This window comes from Eretmochelys imbricata, chromosome 8, assembly GCF_965152235.1.
Source record: "Eretmochelys imbricata isolate rEreImb1 chromosome 8, rEreImb1.hap1, whole genome shotgun sequence".
Taxonomy (NCBI): Eukaryota; Metazoa; Chordata; order Testudines; family Cheloniidae; genus Eretmochelys; species Eretmochelys imbricata.
Genome location: NC_135579.1, coordinates 108,162,557 through 108,190,136, shown reverse-complemented (window position 1 = coordinate 108,190,136; position 27,580 = coordinate 108,162,557). Strand labels below are relative to the sequence as shown.

The 27,580-nt window shown below is 60.1% G+C and overlaps 1 protein-coding gene across 1 annotated transcript; it reads right to left on the bottom strand.

Annotated features, from left to right (window-relative positions):
- Positions 1–1,094: 1,094 nt before the first annotated feature.
- Positions 1,095–8,793, bottom strand: HYI (hydroxypyruvate isomerase (putative)). Its single transcript, XM_077824059.1, has 8 exons — positions 8,589–8,793; positions 6,798–6,909; positions 3,075–3,189; positions 2,674–2,752; positions 2,527–2,576; positions 2,052–2,121; positions 1,647–1,781; positions 1,095–1,269 (listed from the first exon to the last, which is right to left on the bottom strand). Exons 1-8 carry the CDS (start codon positions 8,785–8,787, stop codon positions 1,196–1,198), a joined length of 834 nt encoding a protein of 277 aa, XP_077680185.1. The 5' UTR covers positions 8,788–8,793; the 3' UTR covers positions 1,095–1,195.
- Between the last annotated feature and the right edge of the window lie 18,787 nt (positions 8,794–27,580).

Here is a 27,580-nt window from a genome sequence, read left to right as displayed (position 1 = left end):
TGTGGTGGTGGGGCTGCGTGGGGGCAGCTCACCGGCTGAGCAGGGCAATGGGGAGGGCAGAGCACATTGTGAAGGACTCTGGGGGACCCTTGACAGTCACCACACTGTCCTTCCATCCGCTTGGCTCTGGGCATTCTGCAGGGTTAGCTTCCCTTTGCCCCACCAGCCTTCGAGCCCATTGGTCTGACGGGGGGAGGGTCTCCCGGGTGCCATCCGGGGAGCACCCGCTCCCTGCCCCTTCTCTGAACCCTGGTGCTCAGCAGGGAAAGTTAACAGTGCTGCTGCTGGGAGTCCCCTGCCCAAGGGCTGGCCTGCTTATTCCTGGTGCCTTTAAAGGGCTGTAGCCACACCCAGAAGGGCTGGCAGCTTGTCTCAGGGAGTAGCTCAGCGTGGCGATGGGCCTGCAGCCCTGCCCTCTTGCTGGGTCGACTGGGGCAGGAGTGACAGACTTAGCCAAGCTGTGGAGGGACGGGGGCCTGGGCTCAGTGCTGCTCCCCCCTCTGCAAGCCAGAGACTACCTCGTGCCAGCTGCAGGGCTGGCGGGGGACGGTTACCTGCTCTTTGCCATCGCCCCCCACCCCCAGCAGGGACCAGGGGCCCAGAGCATTACCAGGTGGAGATAAGACACTCCCAGCCTGGCTGGGGCAGGCTCTGCCAAGTGACTGCCCTTACCCAGAGCTGCAAGGAGGCAGTTTTGGGGCCTCTCCAAGGAAGAGCAGAGCCCTGGAACCAGACCTGCCCCATGGCTGCCCCCCCTGCAGCCACTTACCCCTGCTCTGTGTGGGGCATGGCACTCCTCCCGCTGCAGGCAGCCCTGCTCTGTCCCAGCAGGCCTCAGGGAGCAGATGCGTGTGCTGCTGGGGCCGGCGCACGGGAGAATCAAGGCAGCCTCCTGCGTAAGCAGTGGGGCAGTGTGACGGGAGGGGCACGTGGGCGTGAACCCCCCACGAACTGACAGGAGCCAGCACACAGGAGAGCTGCTCCCTCAGCGTCTCAGCCACTGATGGCTCTTGATCCCCGCTGCTACGGCCTCCACCTCGCAGCTCCCCCCGGTTGGTGGGCACAGCCGGCGCTGGCAGAAGCAAACTAAGCAATTGCTTGGGGCCCTGCGTGGCTGGAGGGGCCCTGTTCGCTTTTTATTAAAGAACTCGCCTGTTTGAGTGAGTGGGAGGGTTAAAAATATTCCTGCGTAGGGCTACCACCGACGCTGCTGCCGGCCTCGGCTCGCCCAGTACGCGTGCAACCAGCCCAGTCCTTCCAGCGTGTCTCCTGCAACAAGAGCCGGGGACTGTGAGCAGGCCATGAGCAGCTTCCCCTGCCTTGGAGCAGGCCAGGTACCCCTGACCCTGTGTGAGCGAGCAGCAGCTACAGGCCAGCTCCCACCAGGTGAGTTCTGCAACACTCCCTCTCCGAATACGTGTTCCTCCCCCGGGAGCCCTGCTCCAGTCCAGCACCTGCTGTCTGAGCCACAGTGGGCACCCCCCTCCCAGCCTGGCATTGCATGTGCCCCCCGGCCCTGTTCCCAGCAGGGGCAGGGACCAGGCAGAGGCACACCTCTCAGCTCCCAAGCCCTGGCTCCACCCTACAGTGAGCCAGCCCCCCCACCCCAAATGCTGGTGGGGTCCCTGCGCTCCAGCCCCGCTCACCTTGCGGGGTGTACTCGCAGCCCACGTAGCCCTCGTAGCCGAGCGACTCCAGCAGCTGGAAGAGGTAGGGGAAGTTCACCTCGCCTGGGCTGTCAGGCTCATGCCGACCAGGCACCTGCCCGATCTGGATGTGACCTGGGGGTGGAACCAGCATCTCCTCAGGGTGTCCGGGGCATTGCTGTAGTGAGCATGGCCCCGGGCTCTGATCCACGGGGGCACAGCCCCTAACCCACGAGTCCTCCCACCACACCCATGCTATGAGCAGCCCTTCCCTCCCAGGGACAGGCACACACCACTCCTGCTAGTCTTGCCCCTGGAGGGCTCTGCCTTGACTCAAACCTCCCACCCCGTAGCCTAGGCCCAGTGCCTTCCCCACCACGCTTGGAGCAGAGCCCCAACCCTCACCAATGAGTGGGAAGTAAGTCTTCAGGGTCTGTGTCAGGTTCCCATCCATGATCTGGCAGTGGAAAATGTCCTGCAGGAATCAGAGCCGCAATTCAGGGTCTGGGGGGTGCAGGGAATGACTGCAACTCCTGTCCTGCAGCAGGCTGGCAGCGGAGACCTAGTGCCTGGGATGTCTGAGACCCTCTCCCCCGCCCCTCGCTGCGCACAGTGCAACGCTCCCCAGGGCCCACGCCGCCTCCTGCAGGCTGGGGAATGGTAGGGGCATGTCCAGGGTAGCTCAGCCCCACCTGGGGGATGGCACCATCGCTTATCCAGTGCTGCCCATGCAAGCAGGCTCCTCTGGACAACCACTGGGGTGGGTTTACCCACCTGCTGCACCCAGGGGCTGGCACCTGCCTCCTGCTTCTCCTGGCACCAGGGGCTGGGAACTTATTTAACTGTAAAGGAAACGGGTCTGGGCACTACAGAAACTCACCAGCTGCAGCCAGAGGTTGGGCCTCCCCACCTTCTCCAGAATGGCTGCAGCTGTGGGGGGAAGAGGCAAGTCAGTCAAAGCAGGGGCCCCCCAGGGTGAGCACTCAGCTCGGGCCGGGGCAGTCGGAGCACGGCAGGGCCCCCTTACCTTGGTGAGGGGTGGTCAGGAAGTAGCGAGGGTCAGTGATGCGGCTGTTCATAGGCTCCAGCAGGCCTGTCATGTCCTCCTGCAAAACCACATTGAGGCCCTGGGCGTTTGTCCCCTCAATGGGGTAGGGCGGCCATAGCTCCCTGCACCCTCACCTCCCTCCCCAACCAGAATGAGCCTCTGGCCAGGCAGGAACTGTGACCCACCCCTTCTCCTCCAGCTGGTATTAGTGTCTCACGCAGGGGCTGTCCCTCAGTGCAGAGGCATAGTCATCTCACGGACTGTGTGGTCCCATGCCCCCAGGAGTGCAGCCCCACTGGGGGAGTCTCCTCTGCCTATCCCTCTCCCGGGTGCAGGAAAGTCCCACGGGGGGCACAGTGACTCCTGGTGTCCCCTCGTACCTGGGCCAGGATATCAGCAGCATATCTGAGGTTCTCGATGAAGGTGGCTTCCATTTCCGGAGCCATCGCTGTCCGCTCGGTGCCCGCAGGGACCCGCCCAGCCATGAGATGGATCCTGCAGACAGACCTGGGTCAGAGCCTGCGGGCAGGAGCTGAGCCACCCACAGGGCCTAGCACAAGCCTGACTGCGAGTGGGATGGGTGCAGAGACAGAGGATGAAGCAAACAGCTCCAGGTGCCAAGTGCACGAGGGGTGAAGGGAACAGCTCTAGGGCACGCGCCCTCCGGCAGCAGCTGGGGCGCCGGCCCAGGCCACGGCACAAGGAGGGAGCTGGAGTGCCCTCTGAGGGGCAGCACTAGCTGTGATTTGAGGAGGGATCCAGGGGGGCTCAGCAGCATTGCCTCAGGCTGGGCAGGAGGAGGTGGGCTTTGATTCCCCCGCCACCTCTGGCATGGGGCCCACGGGCAGCACTCACCCCTTGGGAGGAGTCTCAGCGTGCCCCCCACAGGCCCGCACTCCCAGCCCCTGGAGCCTCCCAAGCAGAGGCTGCCTCCAGGGGCAGGGGGGCGTCCCACTGAATAAGGGTCATAGGAATGCACCCCTGTTTTGAATGAACTATTGCACTTCTGGCAGTCCTCCCACCGCTATCCCACTTTTGATGTGATCAGTAGGGGGAGCGGCCGCTCCCCCTGCTCCCCCCCAGCTACGCTCCCCTGCCCCTAGGAGCCAGAGGGACCTGCCGGATGCTTCCTGGGAGCTGCCCCAGGTAAGCCCTGCTGGGACTCCCCACCTCGCCCTCCCGGCAGATCCCTCTGGCTCTTAGGGGCAGGGTGGGCACCCAATAGGGTGGCCCACGAGACCCTCCTGCCCGGTTCTGGGCGCAGTCAGGGGACAGGGGAGGGGGTAGATAGGGCAGGGGTCCTGGGGGGGGTCGTCAAGGAATGCAGGGGGTTCGATGGGGCAGGAGTCCCCGGGGGGCGGGGACGGGCCACGACCCCCTCGTGGGGTGAGGAGGGACCCAGTTGTTAAGATTTTGGCAGCTCATCACTGGGTACATGGCTGTGGGTGTGTGACTCACCAAGGGGCCCTCGTGGAAGAGGAGCAGTCAGGCCGCTGTGAGCAAGAGTCCCAGGAATGCCAGGATCTACAAGTGGCTGGCAGAGCAAATGCTGGGGAAGGACACGGCCCAGGGCTGCCACACCCACAAAGGAGCTACAATCACGCAGGGCCGAGAACAGGTGCTCCAGAAATGTCCTTCCTACAAGCTGCTGGAACAGACTTGTGCAATGGAGGCCAGCACTGAACCCCAGCACAGTGTTCTGCAATGTAGAGCAACCAAGGACCCCAACCCAGGGATTTCCCCTGGACAGCCCCCCCTGCCTTGGCCCGCACAGCCCAGCCCCGAGAACCAGGTGCTGGAGGAGGCAGCCAAACTCCGGGGGAGAGAGCTGTGGTGTGGTGCTCTCCCACGGTGCTGTATTCTCATACAGCAACAAACAGGGCCCGTTGAGATTGTCTGACCCCTGCACAGCACAGGCCAGAGACCTGCCCCCAGTAGCTCCTAGGGCAGAGCTCTTAGAAACCATCCAGCCCAGCCTTACAAAGTGAGAATCCGCCATGAAGCTCGGTAGATTGCTCCCTTGGTTAACTGGTTAATTACTCAAAAATTACCTGTGTGTGTCTAGCTTCAGCTCCCCCTTTCTCTGATAAAGTCTGTTATCAATTTCCTGTGGTAGGTTCTGTAATCAAGTTACCCCAAATCTTCTCTTGGTTAACCAGACTGAACGGCTGGACCTGCTCATGAGAGAGCCTGGTTTCTAATCCTTTCATCAGGTCTCTTCTCTCAACCCTCCCCCATATAAGGTGGGTAGAAAGCTGGCTAGATTGTCGGGCTCAACGGGTAGTGATCAATGGCTCCATGTCTAGTTGGCAGCCGGTATCAAGTGGAGTGCCCCAAGGGTCGGTCCTGGGGCCGGTTTTGTTCAATATCTTCATAAATGATCTGGAGGATGGTGTGGATTGCACTCTCAGCAAATTTGCGGATGATACTAAACTGGGAGGAGTGGTAGATACGCTGGAGGGGAGGGATAGGATACAGAAGGACCTAGACAAATTGGAGGATTGGGCCAAAAGAAATCTGATGAGGTTCAATAAGGATAAGTGCAGGGTCCTGCACTTAGGATGGAAGAATCCAATGCACCGCTACAGACTAGGGACCGAATGGCTAGGCAGCAGTTCTGCGGAAAAGGACCTAGGGGTGACAGTGGACGAGAAGCTGGATATGAGTCAGCAGTGTGCCCTTGTTGCCAAGAAGGCCAATGGCATTTTGGGATGTATAAGTAGGGGCATAGCGAGCAGATCGAGGGACGTGATCGTCCCCCTCTAGTCGACATTGGTGAGGCCTCATCTGGAGTACTGTGTCCAGTTTTGGGCCCCACACTACAAGAAGGATGTGGACAAATTGGAGAGAGTCCAGCGAAGGGCAACAAAAATGATTAGGGGTCTAGAACACATGACTTATGAGGAGAGGCTGAGGGAACTGGGATTGTTTAGTCTGCAGAAGAGAAGAATGAGGGGGGATTTGATAGCTGCTTTCAACTACCTGAAAGGGGGTTCCAAAGAGGATGGTTCTAGACTGTTCTCAATGGTAGCAGATGACAGAACGAGGAGTAATGGTCTCAAGTTGCAGTGGGGGAGGTTTAGGTTGGATATTAGGAAAAACTTTTTCACTAGGAGGGTGGTGAAACACTGGAATGCGTTACCTAGGGAGGTGGTATAATCTCCTTCCTTAGAGGTTTTTAAGGTCAGGCTTGACAAAGCCCTGGCTGGGATGATTTAACTGGGAATTGGTCCTGCTTCGAGCAGGGGGTTGGACTAGATGACCTTCTGGGGTCCCTTCCAACCCTGATATTCTATGATTCTATGATTCATCAAATCCTGCTTGAATCGTGGGCACCAGCCCTGGACACAGGATCCCAGCAGCCGTGGCACCAGTGCCAAACCCAGAGGTAAAATAACCTCTCGACTCCTAGGTAAGGTTCCCATTTACACATCCCAGGATCCCACCAGCTCTTTTGGCCACAGCATCCCGCTGGGAGCTCATGTTCAGCTGATTACCCACCACAGGCCCCAAATCTGTTTGAGTTGCTGTTTCCCTGAGCAGTGCCCCCCATCCTGTAGGTATGGCAAGGGTTTTGGCTCCTAAGAGTACCGTTACACTGAGCCGTATTAAAACCCACTCTGGGTGCTCGTGACCCGTGCACCAGGTGATCCCCGGTGCTCTGCCAGGTGTAACGCCGCCCCAGGGAGCTGGGTTGGGAGCTGCCTGCCCCCATCCAGGGACTTGGCTGTAACTGACCACGCTTGGCACTAACTTGTCTACGCCGCCCAGCCCATGGCTGCTAGCAGCCTCTCCCCTATGCCAACAGCCCCTGGGGCAATGGCCAGGGGGTGGGAGTGGAGCCTCAGCTGAGCTGTGGGCATGGGAAGAGCCCAGGCTGGGTGTGGTGGGTAGGGACCGAGGCGCAGGACCAGGGGTGTGGGGCCCCAGCGTGCCTGGCCGTGGCAGCCTGCCTCTCTCTGCTGGCCTACAGTGCCCCCGGCTGGAGAATGCCAGCTCCCACCACGAGTAAAATGACACCTGTGATCTCAGCCTCCCTGTCTGTCACCAAGGCCCGGCTCCTTCCCCCTGGCCCCGGCGGGAGGGCTGGGCTGGTTCCCTACCTGAGGCAACCCAGGGCCTTTGCGTACTTCACGGCCAGGGCCAGGCCTTCCCGGAAGGCAGCCTGGCGGCCGGGCACAGCACCAAGCCCCTTCTCGCCCTTGTCCTGGTCCCCTAGGGAGAAAGCAGCCAGGACAGCCCCGGGTTAGAGGCAGGAGAGACCGAGCCCTGAGATGGGGACCCCTGCAGCCACGTGGGAGGGGCTCGCTCCAGGGCCCCGCACCTGGGCAGTCAGTGCCCCCATCTGCCCATACACTGGGGGCTGCAGCCCCCCAGGCCCCATGACTTCATCTGGGGGCTGGGCTCAGGGACAGGCCCCGGAAGTTGGCTCCTAGACAGAACTGGTGTTAGGCAGTAGCTGACTGCGTGGGGACCCAGGTCCAGTTTGCTGCCTGGGGGCCCGGACCCGGGTCGGTACCTTGCTGGGGGGCTGGGGGGTTCGGGTCCGGAGCCGGGGTTCAGGGTTCTGGTCCAGACCTGGGTCGGTGTCTGGCGGTGGGGTGGGGGGGGGGGTTTGGGGTGCGGGTCCGGACCCAGGTCGGTGTCTGGCGGGGGGGGGGGTTCGGGGTGCGGGTCCGGCCCCGGAACGGTGTCTGGAGGCGGGGGGGGGGGAGGGTTTGGGGTGCGGGTCTGGACCCGGGTCGGTAGCTTGCTGGAGGGGGGGGGGGGGCAGGGGTTTGGGTCTGGACTCGCGCGGGGGGGTTCGGGCCCGGAGCCAGGCGAGGGGGGGGGTTCAGGGGTCGGGCCTGGAGCTGGGTCGGGGTCAAGCGGGGGGGTTCGGGGGTCGGGCCCGGAGCCGGGTCAGTGTCAGGCGGGGGGGGGTTTGGGTCCGGACCCGGGTCAGGGGGGGTTTGGGGTTTGGGTCCGGAGCCGGGTCGGGGTTGGGTGGGGGGTTTTTCGGGGTTCAGGTCCGCACCTGGGTCGGGCGGGGGGGGTTCGGGGGTCGGGTTGGGTGGGGGGTTCGGGCCCGGAGCCAGGTCGGTGTCTGGCGGCGAGGGGAGGGGGGGGTTCGGGTCCGGACCCAGGTCGTGCAGGGGGATTTGGGCCTGGAGCCAGGTGGGAGGGGGACGGGTTCGGGGTCAGGCCTGGAGCTGGGACGGGCGGGTGTCCGGAGCCAGGTCGGGGTTCGGGCCCGGAGTTCGGGGGCCGGACCCGGATCGGGGTCAGGCGGGGGGCCGGACCCGGAGCCGGGTCGGGGTCCGGGTCGGGGTCGGGCGGGGGTCCGGGTCTGGAGCCGTGTCGGAGTCGGGCGGGGGGGTTCGGGCCCGGAGCCGGGTCGGTAGCTTGCTGGGGGGGGGGGGGGTTGGGTCCGGAGCCAGGTCGGGCGGGGGGGTTCGGGTCCGGAGCGGGGTCGGGCGGGGGGGGGGGTTTGGGCCCAGAGCCGGGGCGGGGTCGGGCGGGGGGGGTTTGGGGTTCGGGCCCGGAGCCGGGTCGGTAGCTTGCTGGGGGAGGCGGGGGGATCGGGTCCTGAGCCGGGTCGGGGTCGGGTGGGGGGGTTCGGGGTTTGGTCCTGGAGCCGGATCGGGGTCTGGCGGGGGGGTTTCGGGGTTTGGGTCCGGAGCCGGGTCCGGGTCGGGCGGGGGGTTCGGGTCCGGAGCCTGGTCGGGGTCGGGGTCAGGCGGGGGGTCCGGAGCCGGGTCGGGGTCGGGGGGTCCGGGTTCGGGTTCGGAGCCGGAGCCGGGTCGGGGGTCCGGGGTCCGGAGCCGGGTCTGGGTCAGGCAGGGGTCCGGAGCCGGGTCCGGGTCCGGGTCGGGGGTCGGGCGGGGGGTCCGGGTCCGGAGCCGGGTCGGTACCTGGCGGGGTGTTGATCAGCACCAGAGCCAGCCCGGCCCGGTCCGCAGCCCCGCGCAGCAGCGCCGGGTCCCAGGCGTAGGGCTCGGGCAGCTCGGCCGCGCGGAACCCGGCCCGGGCCGCCGCCTCCAGCCGCTCGGGCAGCGCCGGCCGCTCGGTGAAGAGCCAGTCCAGGTTCGCGGCGAAGCGCAGCGGAGCCATGGCGAGCCTGGGGGCGGGGCCGGGGGAAGCGCTGGGGGCGGGGCCTGGCCGGGGCGGGGCGGGGCGGGGCCGGGGGAAGCGCTGGGGGCGGGGCCTGCGTGGGGGCGGGGGCTGGGGAGAGCGGGGGGAGCCCGGCCACGTGCTGCCATCCCGCCGCCCCCCCCCGGAACGATCCCCGGGCTGCTGCCGGCGGCGCCCGGACCCCAGCGCCAGCCCGGTGGCCTCGCCCCGCGCCTCCGCGGACCCCGGCCCGGCCCGGCCCCCGCTGCTCCCTGCCGCAGGGCGGCCCCCGCGTGCTCAGGCAGCGCCCCTCACCGCCCGGGGCAGCCGGGTCCCTCGCCCCTGCCCAGCTGTGCCAGGGCTGGGCAGAGCGGGGGCCCGGCCTGTCCGCCCCGGGGCCCGGCCTGTCCGCCCCGGGGGCCCGGCCTGTCCGCCCCGGGGCCCGGCCTGTCCGCCCGGGGGCCCGGCCTGTCCGCCCCGGGGCCCGGCCTGTCCGCCCCGGGGCCCGGCCTGTCCGCCCCGGGGCCCGGCCTGTCCGCCCCGGGGCCCGGCCTGTCCGCCCGGGGGCCCGGCCTGTCCGCCCCGGGGCCCGGCCTGTCCGCCCGGGGGCCCGGCCTGTCCGCCCCGGGGCCCGGCCTGTCCGCCCGGGGGCCCGGCCTGTCCGCCCCGGGGCCCGGCCTGTCCGCCCGGGGGCCCGGCCTGTCCGCCCGGGGGCCCGGCCTGTCCGCCCCGGGGCCCGGCCTGTCCGCCCCGGCGGGCTGCGAGGGGCCCGGACGCGGGTGTTGGGACCCCTGAGCACGGCACAGGGGGACGGGGGTCTGTCTGCTCAGCCTCACTTCCTTCGTGCCGGGGCAGGGGCTTCTCTGGGGGCCAGGCCAGAGGAAGCAGGACGCCTCCAACCCCGACCCATCCAGTCCCTGTCAGACAGAGCCCAGCGCTGCCCAGGGGCTCCCGCTGCCCTGCCCTGCCCTGCCCTGCCCTGCCCTCACTCCCCCCAGGGAACCCCCTTCCTAGTCCCTGCCCCTGCTCCCCTCCTTCCCCCTGATCCCCAGTCCTGTGAGTGGGGGTCGCTGCTGGATTCCCGCGCGCCTCCCCCTTCCTCTTCCTCCTGCGCCCTTCACATCACTGTGTCCAGGAGCCACTGTGTCTCCCCCCCACACCGCCCTGACCTCCCCCCACACCGCCCTGACCTCCCCCCACACTGCCCTGACCTCCTCCCACACTGCCCTGACCTCCCCCCACACTGCCCTGTCCCCCCCGGGCACCACCCTGTCCCCCCCGGGCACCGCCCTGACCTCCCCCCGCACCACCCTGACCGCCCCACACACCGCCCTGTCCCCCCCGGGCACCGCCCTGACCTCCCCCCACACCGCCCTGACCGCCCCACACACCGCCCTGTCCCCCCCGGGCACCGCCCTGACCTCCCCCCACACCGCCCTGACCTCCTCCCACACCGCCCTGACCACCCCGCGCACCGCCCTGACCTCCGCCCGCACCGCCCTGACCTCCCCCCGCACCGCCCTGACCTCCCCCCCGCACCGCCCTGACCTCCCCCCACACCGCCCTGACCTCCCCCCGGGCACCGCCCTGACCTCCCCCCGGGCACCGCCCTGACCTCCGCCCACACCGCCCTGACCACCCCCCGCACCGCCCTGACCTCCGCCCACACCGCCCTAACCTCCCCCCGCACCGCCCTGACCTCCCCCCACACCGCCCTGACCTCCCCCCACACTGCCCTGTGCCCCCCGGGCACCGCCCTGACCTCCCCCCGGGCACCGCCCTGACCTCCCCCCGCACCGCCCTGACCGCCCCACACACCGCCCTGTCCCCCCCGGGCACCGCCCTGACCTCCCCCCCACACCGCCCTGACCGCCCCACACACCGCCCTGTCCCCCCCGGGCACCGCCCTGACCTCCCCCCACACCGCCCTGACCTCCTCCCACACCGCCCTGACCACCCCGCGCACCGCCCTGACCTCCGCCCACACCGCCCTGACCACCCCCCGCACCGCCCTGACCTCCCCCCCGCACCGCCCTGACCTCCCCCCACACCGCCCTGACCTCCCCCCGGGCACCGCCCTGACCTCCCCCCGGGCACCGCCCTGACCTCCCCCCGGGCACCGCCCTGACCTCCGCCCACACCGCCCTGACCACCCCCCGCACCGCCCTGACCTCCGCCCACACCGCCCTAACCTCCCCCCGCACCGCCCTGACCTCCCCCCACACCGCCCTGACCTCCCCCCACACTGCCCTGTGCCCCCCGGGCACCGCCCTGACCTCCCCCCGGGCACCGCCCTGACCTCCCCCCGCACCGCCCTGACCTCCTCCCACACTGCCCTGTCCCCCCCACGCACCGTCCTGACCGCCCCGTGCACCGCCCTGACCTCCCCCACACCGCCCTGTCCCCCCCAGGCATCGTCCTGACCCCCCCACGCACCGCCCTGTCCCCCCCGCGCACCGCCCTGACCGCCCCACACACCGCCCTGTCCCCCCCGCGCACCGCCCTGACCTCCCCCCACACCGCCCTGTCCCCCCCGCGCACCGCCCTGACCTCCCCCCACACCGCCCTGTCCCCCCCGGGCACCGCCCTGACCTCCCCCCACACCGCCCTGACCTCCCCCCACACTGCCCTGTCCCCCCCGGGCACCGCCCTGTCCCCCCCGGGCACCGCCCTGACCTCCCCCCGCACCGCCCTGACCTCCCCCCGCACCGCCCTGACCTCCCCCCACACCGCCCTGACCACCCCGCGCACCGCCCTGACCTCCCCCTACACTGCCCTGTCCCCCCCCCGCACCGCCCTGACCTCCTCCCGCACCGCCCTGACCTCCTCCCACACCGCCCTGTCCCCCCCGGGCACCGCCCTGTCCCCCCCGGGCACCGCCCTGACCTCCCCCCGCACCGCCCTGACCTCCCCCCACACTGCCCTGTCCCCCCCGGGCACCGCCCTGTCCCCCCCGGGCACCACCCTGACCTCCCCCCGCACCGCCCTGACCTCCTCCCGCACCGCCCTGACCTCCTCCCACACCGCCCTGTCCCCCCCGGGCACCGCCCTGTCCCCCCCGGGCACCGCCCTCACCTCCCCCCGCACCGCCCTGACCGCCCCACACACCGCCCTGACCTCCCCCCGGGCACCGCCCTGACCTCCCCCCGCACCGCCCTGACCGCCCCGTCCCCCCCGGGCACCGCCCTGACCTCTCCCCACACTGCCCTGACCACCCCGCGCACCGCCCTGACCTCCGCCCACACCGCCCTGACCTCCCCCCGCACCGCCCTGACCTCCTCCCACACCGCCCTGACCTCCCCCCACACTGCCCTGTCCCCCCCGGGCACCGCCCTGACCTCCCCCCGGGCACCGCCCTGACCTCCCCCCGCACCGCCCTGATCTCCTCCCACACCGCCCTGACCACACCGCGCACCGCCCTGACCTCCGCACACACCGCCCTGACCACCCCCCGCACCGCCCTGACCTCCGCCCACACCGCCCTGACCTCCCCCCGGGCACCGCCCTGACCTCCGCCCACACCGCCCTGACCACCCCCCGCACCGCCCTGACCTCCGCCCACACCGCCCTAACCTCCCCCCGCACCGCCCTGACCTCCTCCCACACCGCCCTGACCTCCTCCCACACCGCCCTGACCTCCCCCCACACCGCCCTGACCTCCCCCCGCACCGCCCTGACCTCCCCCCGCACCGCCCTGACCTCCTCCCACACTGCCCTGTCCCCCCCACGCACCGTCCTGACCGCCCCGCGCACCGCCCTGACCTCCCCCACACCGCCCTGTCCCCCCCAGGCATCGCCCTGTCCCCCCCGCGCACCGCCCTGACCTCCCCCCACACCGCCCTGTCCCCCCCGCGCACCGCCCTCTCCCCCCCGCGCACCGCCCTGACCGCCCCACACACCGCCCTGACCGCCCCACACACCGCCCTGTCCCCCCCGGGCACCGCCCTGACCTCCCCCCACGCCGCCCTGCCCCCTCCCCCCCCGTGCACCGCCCTGACCACCCCGGGCACTGCCCTGACCTCCTCGCGCACTGTGGCTGACCTAATGGGACAGCTGCATCCCTACCCCTTGGCCGGGCTTATGGCTCATTAGGTCAGTTCTTGCTCTTGTCACTTATTGAGCCAGCGCCTGAAGCCTGCTGGGCAGTTTACAGAGTGAGCCTCGGCCTAGCCCCTGCCTGCAGGGCTCGCAGGCTCTTTTGCGCAGGCGTGAATGACACGTTGGGGGTTCTTAGTCATCACCCTTGTCTCTACCTTTCCAGGACACAGCACCGAGAGCTGGCTGTCAGCTCCAGCCAGGCTGTGCTCCCTGCACCCAGAGCCCCACCGCTGGTCTCTGCAGCCCCCTCCCCTCCAGATCCCTACACAACACCCACAGCTGCCCCACCCAGCACCTGCTGCTGCTCTGCTGATTTCTCTTTCTGCATGAGCTCAGCTGTGCCGATATCTGACTGAAGAGCCGGATCCTGTGGGTGCTGCGCACTCTCCAGGCCTAGCAATGAGGGCCAAGCATGTTCTGCACCATGCAGAATTGGGCCTGTCACAAACCAACCCATCCGGGATGTCCTGTGTGCAGTCAGGCCCGTCCCGCTGGCCTGCCTTGCTGATGCCCCCTGGGGTTTGCGCTTGGCACACAGCTCCGCGGCAGAGGGGTGATGCACAGCGAACATTTGTTTTGACGTGATAAAATAATCTGTGCTGATGATTAAATACCACCAGCCTACGGTTAGAGTTTATTGATACCAATGTGACTGGCTCATGTATCAAACTCCACACATCCCCTGACAACTCTCCATTTAATACCGGCATTCTCCGATCCGATCACTCCCACTGACCAGTCAGAAAAGGGCCACAGGCGTGAGGGTTAGCCCCATTCCGGCTTGGCTCATTTCATTCTGCCAGTCTACACTCCCTGCAGTCTCACTCAGATGCGGTACTTTTCACTTCCTGCCCTGAACAGTTGTACGGTGGTGTTATGTGGCTTTCACCAACCCCACCTCTCACTCTGAGGTGCGTGTGGAGGCCTTGTGCTGTGGGCTGCTTTCGGCTGAGCGGTTTTATGGAAGTGTCGGTGTAGCGAGCTGGCGTGGGCTGACAGGGAGCCCACTCCCCGCCCTCTGGTGGGTGGAGCCAGGCCAGGCATGCCCCCCATGCTGGAAGCGGTGGGACGGGACAGGAAGTATAAAAGGCGGGGGCCTCCCCTTCACCTGGGAGGGAGCCAGGGAAGGAGTTGGATGCTGCTGTGGGTCCCTGAGCCAGGGACTGAGCTGTATTACCCCTGCCCCCAGCGGGATACCCCGAGGAGCTGCCAGCGTCTGAGGACCCCAAGGAACCTGGAGGCCTGTGAGTGATGAAGCCCTATGAACCGGTGCAGGTAGGATATAGCCTAGGGACATCTGACAGTCTGGTTGGTTGCCAGAGTCTAGGTCAGTGTGTTTCAGTGGGAACCCCTCTGACCCACGGGTGGGATTTGCTGCCACTGTCGGGGCCCTGGGCTGGGACCTGGTGGAGTGCAGTAAGTCCAAGTCCTCCTACCCCCTGCTGCCAGCCCCATTCCTGGGGTGGCTGCCTGCCCACCCATGTTGGGCCAGATGGCCTGCATTTGTCTGCAGCCTGGAGAGCTGGGCTATAGACTGCTACGGGAGAACCTCAGAGGCATGGACACTTTGGGAAGGGAGGTTGTTCTGTAACCCTGAAATGTTCATAACTCTGAACAAAGCACAAGCTGAGCTCCAGATCCAGCAGCTGATGCTCCAGGCCAGGCTTCAGCAGCAGCTGAGCCCTACTCAGCCCTGGCATGAGTTTGCAACCTTGTCCCCTCCTGTGGGGGTGGGGGGGTGAAAATAGCGAATCCAAAAATGGATGGGAATCTGGGAGGCAGTGACCATGAGTTGGTTGAGTTCAGGATCCTGACACAGGGAAGAAAGGTAAGCAGCAGGATACGGACCCTGGACTTCAGGAAAGCAGACTTCGACTCCCTCAGGGAACGGATGGCCAGGATCCCCTGGGGGACTAACATGAAGGGGAAAGGAGTCCAGGAGAGCTGGCTGTATTTCAAGGAATCCCTGTTGAGGTTACAGGGGCAAACCATCCCAATGAGTCGAAAGAATAGTAAATATGGCAGGCGACCAGCTTGGCTTAACGGTGAAATCCTAGTGGATCTTAAACATAAAAAAGAAGCTTACAAGAAGTGGAAGGTTGGACATATGACCAGGGAAGAGTATAAAAATATTGCTCGGGCATGTAGGAATGAAATCAGGAGGGCCAAATCGCACCTGGAGCTGCAGCTAGCGAGAGATGTCAAGAGTAACAAGAAGGGTTTCTTCAGGTCTGTTGGCAACAAGAAGAAAGCCAAGGAAAGTGTGGGCCCCTTACTGAATGAGGGAGGCAACCTAGTGACAGAGGATGTGGAAAAAGCTAATGTACTCAATGCTTTTTTTGCCTCTGTTTTCACTAACAAGGTCAGCTCCCAGACTGCTGCGCTGGGCATCACAAAATGGGGAAGAGATGGCCAGCCCTCTGTGGAGATAGAGGTGGTTAGGGACTATTTAGAAAAGCTGGACGTGCACAAGTCCATGGGGCCGGACGAGTTGCATCCGAGAGTGATGAAGGAATTGGCGGCTGTGATTGCAGAGCCATTGGCCATTATCTTTGAAAACTCGTGGCGAACCGGAGAAGTCCCGGATGACTGGAAAAAAGCTAATGTAGTGCCAATCTTTAAAAAAGGGAAGAAGGAGGATCCTGGGAACTACAGGCCAGTCAGCCTCACCTCAGTCCCTGGAAAAATCATGGAGCAGGTCCTCAAAGAATCAATCCTGAAGCACTTGCATGAGAGGAAAGTGATCAGGAACAGCCAGCATGGATTCACCAAGGGAAGGTCATGCCTGACTAATCTAATCGCCTTTTATCATGAGATTACTGGTTCTGTGGATGAAGGGAAAGCAGTGGATGTATTGTTTCTTGACTTTAGCAAAGCTTTTGACACGGTCTCCCACAGTATTCTTGTCAGCAAGTTAAGGAAGTATGGGCTGGATGAATGCACTATAAGGTGGGTAGAAAGCTGGCTAGATTGTCGGGCTCAACGGGTAGTGATCAATGGCTCCATGTCTAGTTGGCAGCCGGTGTCAAGTGGAGTGCCCCAGGGGTCGGTCCTGGGGCCGGTTTTGTTCAATATCTTCATAAATGATCTGGAGGATAGTGTAGATTGCACTCTCAGCAAATTTGCGGATGACACTAACCTGGGAGGAGTGGTAGATACGCTGGAGGGGAGGGATAGGATACAGAAGGACCTAGACAAATTGGAGGATTGGGCCAAAAGAAATCTGATGAGGTTCAATAAGGATAAGTGCAGGGTCCTGCACTTAGGACGGAAGAATCCAATGCACCGCTACAGACTAGGGACCGAATGGCTAGGCAGCAGTTCTGCGGAAAAGGACCTAGGGGTGACAGTGGACGAGAAGCTGGATATGAGTCAGCAGTGTGCCCTTGTTGCCAAGAAGGCCAATGGCATTTTGGGATGTATAAGTAGGGGCATAGCGAGCAGATCGAGGGACGTGATCGTCCCCCTCTATTCGACATTGGTGAGGCCTCATCTGGAGTACTGTGTCCAGTTTTGGGCCCCACACTACAAGAAGGATGTGGAGAAATTGGAGAGAGTCCAGCGAAGGGCAACAAAAATGATTAGGGGTCTAGAACACATGACTTATGAGGAGAGGCTGAGGGAACTGGGATTGTTTAGTCTGCAGAAGAGAAGAATGAGGGGGGATTTGATAGCTGCTTTCAACTACCTGAAAGGGGGTTCCAAAGAGGATGGCTCTAGACTGTTCTCAATGGTAGCAGATGACAGAACGAGGAGTAATGGTCTCAAGTTGCAGTGGGGGAGGTTTAGGTTGGATATTAGGAAAAACTTTTTCACTAGGAGGGTGGTGAAACACTGGAATGCGTTGCCTAGGGAGGTGGTGGAATCTCCTTCCTTGGAAGTTTTTAAGGTCAGGCTTGACAAAGCCCTGGCTGGGATGATTTAACTGGGAATTGGTCCTGCTTCGAGCAGGGGGTTGGACTAGATGACCTTCAGGGGTCCCTTCCAACCCTGATATTCTATGATTCTATGAATCCCCTTCCTGGGGGAGGGGGGGTAAAAACAATGGAGCAGACCCCAGTGCTGCTCCTGCTCCGCTGGCTCTGGCTGCTTTGAGCTGGTAGCCCCGGCATCTTTCTGTAAGTGGCTGCCCCGTGGATGGGAATGCGGGTGGGGTGGGGACAGGCAGCCCAGACTTGCCTACCTTTACGATGCAATACAGGCATGGTAGTGTGTCTCTGCTGCTGCCTGATTGGTTACTTCTGGTTTCACGTGGTATCCGGTTGACCAGTTAGTCCATAACTCTGGTGTTCGCATCTTCTGCTGTATGGATTCTGCTGTATTGTTCTGTCTTGCCTGGGGCCTGGCTGCCGGCCCATCCCGGCCAGGGGGCTGGGCTAAAGGCAGCCAATTGCCCTGTCCCAAGGGGCCAGGGCCCTCGCTTTTTACTGACTTACCGTGCTAACCCTCTGTTGATCAGCTCTCAGCTGCTAGGGGCTGTCTGCGTAAGGGTTAATATTTGTGTGTCTCTCCTTCAGGCTGCGTTTCACATGTGGCTGTCCGGCTGCAAGAGTGTAGCTTTGTCTGGTAGTGGACGAACCTGCATAGCACTGTGTGTTCCAGCATTTTTGTTCCATGATTGTGTAATGAATGACCCTATTGCAAACGCAGGCATCGGGGCTGAATGACGTGGCTGTGGGAACCTTCTCTCCAAAGTCCCGGAGTGTTCTGAGAGAACTTCAGCAAGGTGGCACTCTAGCCACCAGCCCAGGGAACTGGATGACGTCATGTATTTAGATTTTCAAAAAGCCTTTGTCCAAGTCCCTCACAAGAGACTCTTAAAGAAACTAAGAGCCATGGGCGAAAGGTACGATAGTGCCACAGATCACAGTCTGCCAAAGGGACAGGAAACAGGAGGAATAAATGATCAGTTTTCAGCCTGGCAGAAGGCTGACATGAGGCTGTAGACTAGGACCAATGTTGTTACCGCCTCAGTGGTTAGCCAATGTTTGGGGCTTTTGGGATGGTTTCTATGAGGAGGAGCTACTGATGATGTAATCTGGTATTTCTTTGATGCAATCCTGTTTATACATGTGAGCCGAATCAGGATGAGCTCCACCCTGACCTCTGGTGATGAGGTGTGGCAAGTTGTGGAAAAGAACTTCAGGGGCTGATCTCATTTGCATAGGCACACCCACCCAGCCTAGAATGAGGCCATAGCTGCCCAAATGGTCACTTTGGCTGCTATGGGATCCCCAGTGTCTCTGTTATTGGGGCAGGAAGAATAAATGGTTATTACCCTGATTATGGGAATCAAGGACAGTGGAGCTGTACTTGGCCTTTTGTTATGATGGAGGGACTCGCCATCAACTAAGTAGCACTTGCTAGGCAAGGGACATGGGTTCCAAAACTCTGTGAATTGAGAGAGAGGCTGGAGACAGGTATTAGTACCTGGTGGTGTGGGTGCCTTTGTGAGGGCCTGAAACATCAATTGCACCTCTGTCTCTCTCCACCATGGAATGTCAGAGCTAATTTTGGGTCTATTAAGAGTCTAGCTTTAGTACTGTGCTGAATTCACTTTGGCCTCATGGTGCACCAGCACTAAGTAAGGCTCCCACTACTACAAGCTGAAATCACTAAAGAGCTAAAATCACTGAGCACTGTCAAGTAGTGGGCAGCCTGAAGATCTAGAGTGCAGCAGAGCATTCGTGGATGGGCTGGTGGAGAAGTTCACAGGAAGGTGGGAGCTACTTGTGTGACGTGGAGCAGAGTGGATCAGAGTGAAGCCCTGCAGAGCAGTCAGCTTCAGGTCACATAAGGTGCCCCTTACCTCTCCCCTTCCCCCCCCCCCAAGCACATTTTTACCCAAATGTGTGTAGTAACACTGGGGAGTAACACTCTGCAGATGAGCTTTTGAACTCTGGGGCTGGACTTTTGGGGTTGTTGGACCTTTTTGGACTTTGGGTGATTTTTTGGATTGCTGGACTCAGGAGACGTTTGGGTTGTGGGACTCAAGAACCCGAGGGAAAGGACATGGCCCAATTTGCTGGGGTGGGTCTTTGCTCATGGTTTGGTCGATGAACCCTAGTTGTGGTGGTTTCCCAATTTAATGCTGATGTCGTTTACCTCATGTTATTAAAGAGTCTCTGCTACACCGAGACTCTGTGCTTGCGAGAGGAGAAGTATTGCCTCTTTGAGGCGCCCAGGGGTTTGTGTAAGATTTTTCCCAGGTCACTGGGTGGGGGCTCAAGCCAGTTTTGCATTTGCTTTGATGAGCGGGAACCCCTGTGTACTGAACCCGGCCCTTGCTGCTATCAACTTGGCTTGGCAGAAAGGTTACATACACAAGGAATGTCCATAAAGTCTGATTTCCCCTGAACACAGCAGGCTAAACAGGAGACAGTTTTCTTCCTTACAATTCCAAGCCTCTTTCCAGTCAGCACTCTGCCCAAAAAGTTCTCTCTTTGGGCTCTCTCTCTCTCAAGTCCAGGATACATGTACATTTTTTGCTGTCCTTGGCTTTCTGCTTCTTTCTCTGGCTGTTTCAACTCGCACAGATACCCACACAGCTGCAATGAAATCCGCCTCCGGCCCCTGTGTTTGCATCCAGTCTAGTCTTTGGGCTCTGGTTTCACCTCCCACCAAACAAAGTCATTTAGTTGTTCCCTGATTTAGCTTGAATGGAAGGCAGCTAGCATGCCCAGTGGGGTTTGTGACTGCTCACAGATCAAAGACACAGTGCGGGGAGCCACCCAGCTACAAGCGGAACCACGTTAATTAACAACCTGGAAAACGGGCTGAGCAAGTGGCTAAATTTGCCAATGACATAAAATAATTTAGTAAACGCTGAAAGGAACTTCAAAAGAACCAGATTCAGACAGGTGAACAGGTAACACGCTGGCAGCCAGGAATCGGTGTTGAGAAATGCAGCTTCTTATAACATGAGAACAAGGGGATAATTAAATTGAAAGATAACAAAACTAATCTGTCATAAATGGAAGCCAGGGGACACTGCTAGTCCTCACTATATGTATTCTAGATAAGAATCAGAAGCTAGGCATTATAGAAAATTGACAAAATAAGCAAAAGGCCACAAGGTGAAATCCATACCCAGCGGAGTTCAGGAAGTATGTGTAACCCTTCTGCCAGGTGGAGCGAGCAACAACCAGGGCCAGGTTCCATATGTAGGGGTTTCTTTCCATTGATGCAACACAGAACCAGCTCAAGCCCCTACCCAGTAACCTGGGACAATTACACACCACCCCAGGCGCCTCTGAGAGCCAATACTGCCCCTCTCGCAAGCACAGAGTCTGAGTGTAGAAAATAAATTTTTAATAAGAGGAGGGCAATAATGCTGAGTTAATTTGGGGAAAACCCTGCAAACAGGGTTCATAAACATAAACCATGAGTAAAAACCCACACCCAAGTAGGTTGGGCAGTGCCCTTTTCCCCTCAGGTTCTTAAGTCCAGCAACCCAAATGTCCCTTTCACTTGCCCGTTCCTTCTCTGCACTCCTTCAGGACCGTTGCTGTCCTTGGTCAGTGCAGACCCAGAGCTCAAAGATGCATATGCAGAGTCCACCTCCCACCCTGGGTGGGAGGACAAAGAGGCATCTTGCTCACTCCTCTGGCCGCTTGCTGGCCACCTGCTCACTGCTGTCACCGGGCCCCTCCACCAGCTGCCCTGCTGGCTGCTCATCACACCTCTCTGCCGCCTCCCTGCTGGTCACTCATTCACCAGCTGACTGTCAGTCACTGTCTGCCTCTCTGCTGTGACCTCTGCACATCATTCTCTCCGTGATTTCAGCTCTCTTGCAGGCTGGACAGAAACTCACTCCTACCACAACTGATTTCAGCTCTGACTGAGCAACTAAAATAACAAAAGAGGCTCCTAATGAAGCCTATTTAGCTCTATTCTTTGAACAGTAGGAAAGAACAGGTTAAGCCAGTCTAGAGAGAATCCCTGGAGGAGTTGTACAGCCTCCTGACCAGAACTCCTATCCCCACCCCTCTTACTTTCACAGGGCTCTGGCATTTGAGCCCCTGGCTTAACCAGGCTCTTTCAACTGAGGGCGCCCCCCTCATTTGGGACAGGTTAAGCAAGTCCTGCTTTCCTGTATTCCTACAATAATTACAACATTGGTAACCATATTTCACTACCCCTGCATTCAGTACTAAGGTCATTTGTACCTGTCAAGGATGATTCTCCACTCTGGCACTTCTAGTGCAGAAGGTGGGGACCCACAAGAGTTCTAAAAATTAATACTGGTCACTTCAGGCTTGTATTAAACTCCCAAGGTTACAACTTCTCTCTCTGACCTTGCATGGGTAGATGCTGCCACCACCCAAAAGCAAAACCCCTTGGAACCCAGGAAGGCGCACTTGGGAATTCCTTCCTGTGGGGTACTCTCAAGCCCTTTCACCCCCCTCCAAGGAGGAGCTCAGAAAGGAGAACAAAGAAATCAGCTGTTGCCACCAGCTAGGTGCACAAACCTCTTAAGATACAAATCCAAATCCTGTTCTTAAAGGTAAATTTTATTTAAAACAAAAGAAAGAAAATACATCTGAAAACTCAGGCTATTGCTAGATTTTTAAAAGAGCAATTCCAAAAATTAAGCACCCAAAATAGTTTTCTGGGGGTTCAGTGTAAAGGTTACAAGCAACAAAAACATCTGGCGTTAACACAGAGGAATCCACAAGCTATAAGAAATAAATAAAATAAGCCTAATCATTTCTTTCTACACATTTTCTGATCTACTTACATATCTGGGTTTCCAAATAAGAAATTTCTGGGTATGAATCTGATTATTTTCATACCTGGCCTTTAGCTTCTCACAGCATAACTGCTGCCCTGTTCCCCTCTTCCCGGAGAACAGCAGCAGCCCCACAAAGCAGGAGTCTTGTTTCAATTTTTAAAAGTTCTAGCCATCCCATTGGCTCTTCTGGTCAGTGACAGTGCCGGAGGGGGCTCAGGGCTAGGACAGGGGGCTGGGGCGTGGGAGGGGGTGCAGACTCCAGCCGGGGGTGCAGGCTCTGGGGTGAGGCTGGGGATGAGAGGTTTGGGGTGCGAGAAGGGGCTCAAGGCAGGGTATGGGCTCTGGGAGGGAGTTCCTGGCCAAAGGGAGTTGTGGAGCCAGCGCTTGGGGAAGGGGCAGCATGCAGAGGAGCCTTCCTGGCTGCCCCTGGGCCTAGGAGCCAGAAGGACACGCCAGCTGCTTCCCAGGAGCCGCACAGAGATGGGCAGGGAACCTGCCAGCCCCACTGTCTGGACTTTTGATGGCCCGATCAGCACCAGGGTCTCTTTTCGACCGGGCATTCTGGTCAAAAACTGGACACCTGGCAACCCTAGCATCAATACTGGCAATTTTCCCATTTCCATCCAGCAAGGTCATGGGTCTGTTCCTCATCACAGGGTGGAACTGGCCCTTTAAGAGCCCCAGACGGGCTACAAGAGAAGGCACCTGATCCCTTGGGGCACAGCAGCCAGGAGAGCGGACCAGGGGCTCTCCCTCCCTGGGAATAGAGACCGACCAGGCGAGCTGGGGCAGCAGGAAGTCCCCTGGGAGGAGAGGCCCTGGGAACCTACTAGGGGAGGGTTTCCCGGACACAGCCTGTTTTGAGCCCCCGGCCTCTGTCTGGCCAGATTTGTCAAATAACAGTCAAGGTCCTGGACTTTGGCGGAGCAGATGCTGCAGCTGAGAAAGTGCCCCGATTGGTCTGCTTCCTGATTGGTTTCTCCCCTGTATCCATATCTGATTGGTCCCTCACAGCTGCCAGATCCCTCCCACCCAACCAGGCCCCAGCTCCCAGCCCTGGGGAGGGTGGTCCCACAGGGAGGTGTTGATGGATGGGCTGGCACTGGGTCTGTGGCAGCCACAACGACAGGGTGCAACACTGCCCCCCGTCCAGTGAGTACCCTCACTGCAGTACCCCTCCAGCACTCCCCAATACCCCCCCAGTACACACGCACCCCTCCAGCACTCCCCAGTACCCCCCCAGTACATGCACGCCCCCAACTGTACCCCCAGTACACACACCCCTCCAGCACTCCCCAATACCCCCCAGTACACACGCACCCCTCCAGCACTCCCCAATACCCCCCCAGTACATGCACGCCCCCAACTGTACCCCCAGTACACACGCACCCCTCCAGCACTCCCCAATACCCCCCAGTACACATGCACCCCTCCAGCACTCCCCAATACCCCCCCAGTACATGCACGCCCCCAACTGTACCCCCCGTACACACACCCCTCCAGCACACCCTCAATACCCCCCAGTACACACGCACCCCTCCAGCACTCCCCAGTACCCCCCCAGTACATGCACGCCCCCAACTGTACCCCCCGTACACACACCCCTCCAGCACACCCTCAATACCCCCCAGTACACACGCACCCCTCCAGCACCCCCAACTGTACCCCCTCCTCCAGCTTCCCCTTCCAGGAAGTGTCCTCTTTTGGGGAACCTGAAGCATGGTAACCCTATGCTAGGGGAAAAGAGTCTCTGGGGAGAGAGCCCTGGAAGGTCACGCTCAGAGCAGGGGCGAATCCTGCAGCAGACATCGTCGTTGAGACACACAATCCCCTGGGAACTGTAGCTGTGGGTGGGCGGAGGAGCTGCGCTCATGGAGCTTTCGCCTGTGTCTGAAAACTAAAACGGTCTAGAAATGGGGCTGGGTGTGGCAGTGAGTTGCTCCTGGGCTGGTCTCAAGCCAGCACCTTTCTTTCCTCCTAATGTATTAAACGTGTGGAAGCAGGGTCTGCCGAATGCTTCCCTGACAGCTAGCTGGGAGGGGAAGAGACTCTGGGTGTGTTTGCTCCTGCTCTGTTTACATATTCATCATTTACAGCTGTGTCAAAGGATCAACTTTGGCTGGTGTTGGGTACAGTGACAAATGAAGCGCGGGTCGGGGGAGCTCGCTTTTATGGGCAGCCAGCCAGTTAGATATAAAGTCCCTCTTGGTGGCTGTTCTCTGCTTGTTTTACCTGTAAAGGGTTAAAAAGAAGTCTCCCTGCATAGGTAAAAGAAAGGGAGTGGGCAGGGACCATGTCTTTACATTACAGCGACATAAAGCAGGGAATAACCACTGCTAGGAGAAGCCGAAGAAATGCAGACAAGCAGCCACCTGCTGCTGATTCCCAGTGAGGCCTCCCCGTGGTGAGAGGTGCAAGACTAAGGCTCTCCCCATCACAGCCAACATGGGAGGCTGTGACGGGGAGAGCTGGCGATTGGGGTGCATGAAACACTGGCCCTGGGAGGAGAGATCCAGGAGGGCAGGGGACAGAGCGACAGACAGGGGCCCCATATCAGAGACCTTTTCCTCAGACTCTTGGAACCATCAGAGATGCTTTATCAGGGAGTGGAGGAAACGCTGTGCCCGGCCCCAGGGAAAGGAGAGGGACAGTCCTGGGCTATGGAGCCGCCTGCTGCCACGTCCGAATGGGCCCAGAGATCCGCAGCACAGCACGCAGCACTGGCCTGGGCAGGCCGCGCCCTCGACTCAGAGCGCAGGACTCTGACCCCGCGGCTCTGACCGCGCTATGCTTTGGCCAGTTTGCCATGAACTGACGCAGTCTCTGTGCAGCTCTGGTATCCTTGTGGGTGTGAATGTATGTGCTGGAGCTGGATTAAGGCACAGGCACAATGGCTCCATGCCCTCGGCCTGGCACCGGGAGTCATGTGACCATGAAAGAATGTCAGCTTTCAGTTAAACTGGATTGCTTCTGGCCCTTATGCCTGTGAAGAAAAACTTGAGAATGTGCCCCAAGTGTAACCAATGCAGCAACGTCTGCCTGAGTCTGCAGAGAGCCTGACCCCATTGTCTGGAGAAGGGAACTGTCCTGAGTGAGACCGACACAGTGATGCTTCCTGTATCTGCAGAGAGCCTGATCCCATTGCTTGGAGAGCAGTTATTTACCCTGCAACTCACTGGGGTTTTATGTAAAACCCACTGTTGGGGCAGGGGGGGAGGCTCATTGTCACCCCATCATAGCTCAGCAGGGCTCCCCAGGATCCTGTGTTTGGGTGGGTGGGAGCAGTGTCCTCCCTCCTGCTGGACAGGCCCAGCCCATGTAAAGCCAGGGAGCAGTGCAGAGGGGGGTGGGTGCCAGCCCCTGCAGCTGAGCAAATGGCCCTTGTATGGATGGCTCCTTCCAGTAACACCCCAAGCACGGCAGATCCATGGCAGAGGGGCGGGGCCTCGGGAGGTGCTGGAACTGGGGGTGCTGCAGCACTCCCTGACTTACAGCTGTTTCCATTATGTCCAGGGTTCATTGTTTGGTTCAGTGGTTCTCGGCACCCTCACAATACAAATTGTTCCAGCCCCTCTGGCCCCTGCAGGGGCTGGGCACTGTGGCAGGCTGCTGTACTCACTGCAGGATGGGATTAGCTGCGCATGGCCAATACCCCGTCCTGCTTTGCGCCTTCTCGCAATCTGCAGCTCCTCTCTCGCTCCAGGGGCGGCTGCTGCTGCTTCTTCAAGGCTCAGCCCCCCTGGCCTGGTCAGTCCCCCACTCCCAGACTGTAAGCTCTTTGGGGCAGGAACCAGTATTTTCTGTGCAGCTCTGTCGGTGGTCACCTAAGCAGACCAGCAAATATGGGCTGCTCCTGGCCTGCTTTCCCCCAAGTCAGGGGAGAGGTTGTTCAGAGTCTGCTCACAGATTCCTAGATTATAAAGCCAGAAGACACCTTTGTGATTATCTAGTCCGACCTCCTGTACAGCCATTCCCAGTCTGCATTTGTCCAGCTTCCAGCCTTTGGATCGTGTTAGACCTTCCTCTGCTAGATGCTCTGTTGCCCAGGTGGGTATTTACAGGCTGATCAGGTCACCCCTTAATCGTCTCTTTGTGAAACTCCACCAGTTGAACTCCTGGAGTCTCTCACTAGAATAAGGCAGATTTTCCAACCCTTTCATCATTCTCATGGCGATTTTCTGACCCCTCTCCAATTTATCCACATCCTCCATGAATTGTGGGCACCAGAACAGACACACCAGTGACAAATCCAGAGGTAAAACAACCTCTCTGCTCCTATCTGAGATGCCCTTGTTTATGCCTCCCAGAATCCCTTTAGCTTTTTCGGACACAGCGTCGCGCTGGGAGCTCATGTTCAGCTGATTCTCCACCGTGACCCTATTTATTTTTCAGAATCTCGGCTTCCCAGGATACAGTCCCACAGCCTGTAGGTTTGGCCTGCATTCTTTGTTCCTAGCTGCTTGACTTTACATTTAGCCCTGTAACCCCTCCCCTGGCATTGGCCGCTGTCGGCAGACAGGAGACTGAGCTAGAGGGACCCCTGCTCTGACCCAGTGTGGCCATTCTGATGTTCTTACGTGTTGGCGGCAGCAACAAGGGCTGGTTTCAATCTCTAGGGGCTTCTCTTAAAACTACAAGAGAAAATTGGGTCAAGCCCCCACAAGAAACTTGGGAAAACTAAATACCTCTGGGCCTGTCTCTAACAGACCACTTGCACTAAAGGGAACGCAAACAATGAATCCCCCCGCCTCCCATAGAAGCCCTAGGGTCAGCGGCTTGGGGGAAGGCGGGCCTTCGGGGAGCAGGCCCTCAGTAACAGAGTGAGGAGTTCTCCAGAGCCCAGGCATGGAGTGAAGAGCCTGCAGAGAACTGACTCTGGGAAGGATAGAGGTTTTGCTCCTTTGAGTTGGGACACTATTACCCTGGCAGGGGCGGACTAAGTTGTGACTTAGCTACTACACCACGCCTGGCCACAAAGGCCACCCTAGGGGAGAGCAAACACCTTCACACCCCTACATCCAAGACAGGTGCATTTTAACCCAGCATTGCCAACAGTGATCCCACAGGCACAGTAGATACCACCCGAGCAAATGAGCTCTGCTCACAAGGACCCTTCCTCTGGTTCACCACTAGTCAGTGCAGAGGGCTCCCTTGCTCGAGAACCCCAACCACTGACTTACAGTCATATTAAAACTCAGTGTTTGCTTGCCCCCTGCTTTCCAACTGATCCAAACTGCTCTGGGTCAGTGACCTGTCCTGGTCGCTATTTATTACCCTGCCATTTTGGGGGTCAGCTGCAAACCTTGAATGATGATTTTATGTTTTCATCCAGGTCATTTAAAAAAATGTCAACTAGCCCAGGGCCAAGAACTGGTCCCTGCAGGATTCCCCTGGATGCACGCCCACTTGATGATGGTTGCACATTTACAATTACTTTGAGACCTATCCGTTAGCCAGTTTTTAATCCATTGAATGTGTGCCACGTTTATTTTGTATCTTACTCAAAATGTCTTGTGATACCAAGTCAAACACCTTACAGCAGTCCAAGGATATTACATCAACACTGTTACCTGCATCCACCAAATATGTAATCTTATCAAATAAAGACGTCAAGTCAGTTCAAAAGGCAGGCCTGGGAACTTAAATCCATAACTCTCCTAGACACCAAAAACCATGGACTTAACAGAGACCCTGGTTTTATGGTTCATTACGACGATTTGTAACAATCCACAGCTGCCTGCTACACTTAAAAGCCAGGTTCAAAGCCTTTATGCAGAACCTTCTAACCCCAGTTACCACCTTCCTTTCAAGTGATTGCCTCTCACCTGTGTCACCCCTTCTGCTTAACAGTCTGTCCCAGCCTGCATTCAGCTCAGACACTCTGCATCCTTCCCCAGACCCGAGGAAATGCTCTGTGTAGCACAATAGCTTCTCCCTTCCTTCTACCAACAGAAGCCAGTC